Source organism: Fusarium coffeatum, assembly GCF_003316985.1.
Source record: "Fusarium coffeatum strain FIESC_28 chromosome Unknown BRIP53273_contig_71, whole genome shotgun sequence".
Classification (NCBI taxonomy): Eukaryota; Fungi; Ascomycota; class Sordariomycetes; order Hypocreales; family Nectriaceae; genus Fusarium; species Fusarium coffeatum.
Window position 1 is genome coordinate 34,386 of NW_022157867.1, and position 2,511 is coordinate 36,896.

The following is a 2,511-nucleotide window of genomic DNA, read 5'->3' on the forward strand; positions in this document are numbered from 1 at the left end:
TTACTGCGGTGAGCCAGGCTTTCGCGCTGTCCAGACATGGCTATAATTGTGTTAGCCAGACAAAAGAAGAAATGAGTCCAGAGACTTACATGTTGCAGTATGTGTGGTACCGTAGAACGCACGTTTCGCGCTTCGCTGTATTACATAGCTCACGAACATCATCAGCCTTGAAGCCAAGTTTTTCAACTAGCGGTTTCATTGCTAGAGCCTCCAAGCTATGAGATAGTCCGATATTGAACCATCTAGCGATCTCCCGCTCGTGTCGATCAGAGGACCAGGGGCAGACGTAGGCGCGGTGAACTTCGTGCTTAACCTCTACAAAACCTGTGGCCTCGAGTAATTGCTGGGTTTCTTGTGGCATGACTCTAGCGGTGCGGTTGAATCGCTCCATCCCGTCAAAGAAAAGCTCCGACCACTTCTCGAATGCGGAATTTGCAGGGCGCTCATCATCGTCACACCGGGGTATCCAATCCACTTCAAGGTGTTCAAGGTGGCCAATGCCTGGGGCCAAGTGCCTGATTAGCAGTTAGCGACGATACTTGACTTGAAGTGTTTACACTTACTCGAAGATATTGCGGTACACTCGAGGCCACAAGTCTGTTTGGATGCTTCCCAATAGCATGCGCATATGAATAAAATCGCAGTCAGTCAACAACGAGCTCCAGACGGGTTCCTCTATATCATATTGTTTTGGTAACACTCCTGGCGGGATCCTGTTACTGTCAATACATATCTCATGAACGAAGTGATATAAGTCTTACAATGCGGGTTGGATCTGGTTCAGGTCAACGGCCATGATTTGTGCATCGGAAAAGCATCTTGAATCATGTTAGCAGAGTGCATGATTATACAAATATCGAGAAAACAAACTCTTCTGCCACATTTATTGCCCATATACCCGTTCCAGTGCCAATGTCCATAATTTTGGGCGCCTGTCGTTGAATGGGAACTCGAAGTGGCTTGTTTTCTCGGGTGAGAAGAAAGACCTTGTGAAAAATGTCCAGACGATTTAGTTCTTCCTGGGGGAAGTTGGTCAACTGCGCATTCCGCTATCACGAGAAGCATTAACTCACTGAATCGATGGGAAACAAGTATTTTCCGGGCTTCCAGGAGCCGTAGAAACGACCGTGTTGCCATATACCATCTTCAAGGTACCGCCCTCCTGACTCGTTTATACTATATCACAAGGGGTGAGCTCGATTGGTCCAAGAAGCATTATGTGAAAGCTAGTATACCTGTTTTGTGGAGGCATCACAACCATGGAGGAAATCGTGGAATATTCCACGTCTTGTCCAAGATCAAGGCAGACCACGAGGCACACAAGTCAATAGAACAGTGTGAGGTGGCTTGACTCTGGAAGATAACGCAAAGGACTTGTGCCGCGAGTTCGAATCCAGGATGAGCGAAGTTTCTGTGGCAGTGGAGAAAACGACTGCAAGTATTAGCAGACGAACGAATGCAAACAAGTTAAGATCCACCATGAGGGTGTATGAGGAAAGTTGACGCGAATATCGTTGAGAGGAACAGAATAAGGATTAGAAGCAGGACACTGCGAGAGGTAGCTGGCACCCACAGCATGCAGTATACGCGTTTTCAGGAGAAAGGCAGCAAGTTTCGCAGGCACACCATGGGGGCTCAATGGCCTGTTTCAACAACTTGAGGATCACCCCCGGGCATGGACCCTAAAAAGGTTCCAAGAACGCCGAACAACAACAAAAGTTGGTGAAACATGGCAGATATACACCGCTGTCGACTGTAGTGCTCCTAAGAATAGCGCATATGCTGTTGGTAGCCAGCAATTGTGCCGAATAAGGGCACGTCTTTGGGGAAATCATGATTGTGAGGAAGGAGAGAGAAAAATGATGCCCAAGAAGCCCCACGAAGCCTTGCCCGCGGTTTATAGTATTAGCACTCACTATATTAAACAAGCTTCAGACTCGAAGTTGTATGAAGCGGATCTCCGTGTAGGGGATATATTGAGGAGCCACCCAGGAAACGCCAAGGATGAATGATAACGGGCCGTCGATTAAGAGCAGATGTTTGAGAGGGTTGGCTCAGGCGAATTGTGAGATTGACCGCAGACGGAATGCCGGTAGCAGACTTCTGGACGGTGAGAAGCTTCAAGTCTGCAGAAGCTTAGAATCCAACAAAGAAGTTTGTTGGGTGCGTTCCAGTCTAGTTTTTCTTTCTCTTGACAAGTTCGTTGGCTGAAGAAACAGGACTGAGGCAGTTGGTGGACGACGAGTGACCCAACTAAGTTGAGTTTGAGGATTGTAGGAGGGGTTTTTCTTCCTCTTAGGTCCCTTCAGTAAAGTGATCGACTAGACAATTGATACCTGGTCTATCAGAGGTGTATAGAGAAAACGATAAAATTCCAGAGTTGAAGGCAAACAATTGCATTGGCAGAGAAAAAAGATCACGGGCGAGAAGGAAGCTGGAGAAGATGAGAGGATGGTCGTTGATACTTATTATTTGGCTGGCCAAAGTGTGGAGCTGGAGCTGGAGCTGGAG

The 2,511-nt window shown here is 47.5% G+C and overlaps 1 protein-coding gene across 1 annotated transcript; it reads right to left on the reverse strand.

Moving 5' to 3' along the window:
- FIESC28_03375 (uncharacterized protein) lies at positions 1-1,261 on the reverse strand (the record flags this gene model as incomplete). Its single annotated transcript, XM_031157524.1, has 7 exons — positions 1-40; positions 90-515; positions 564-713; positions 762-818; positions 871-1,019; positions 1,074-1,176; positions 1,236-1,261. The coding sequence occupies 7 exons, from the start codon at positions 1,259-1,261 to the stop codon at positions 1-3; spliced, it is 951 nt and encodes a 316-aa protein (XP_031018428.1).
- Between the last annotated feature and the right edge of the window lie 1,250 nt (positions 1,262-2,511).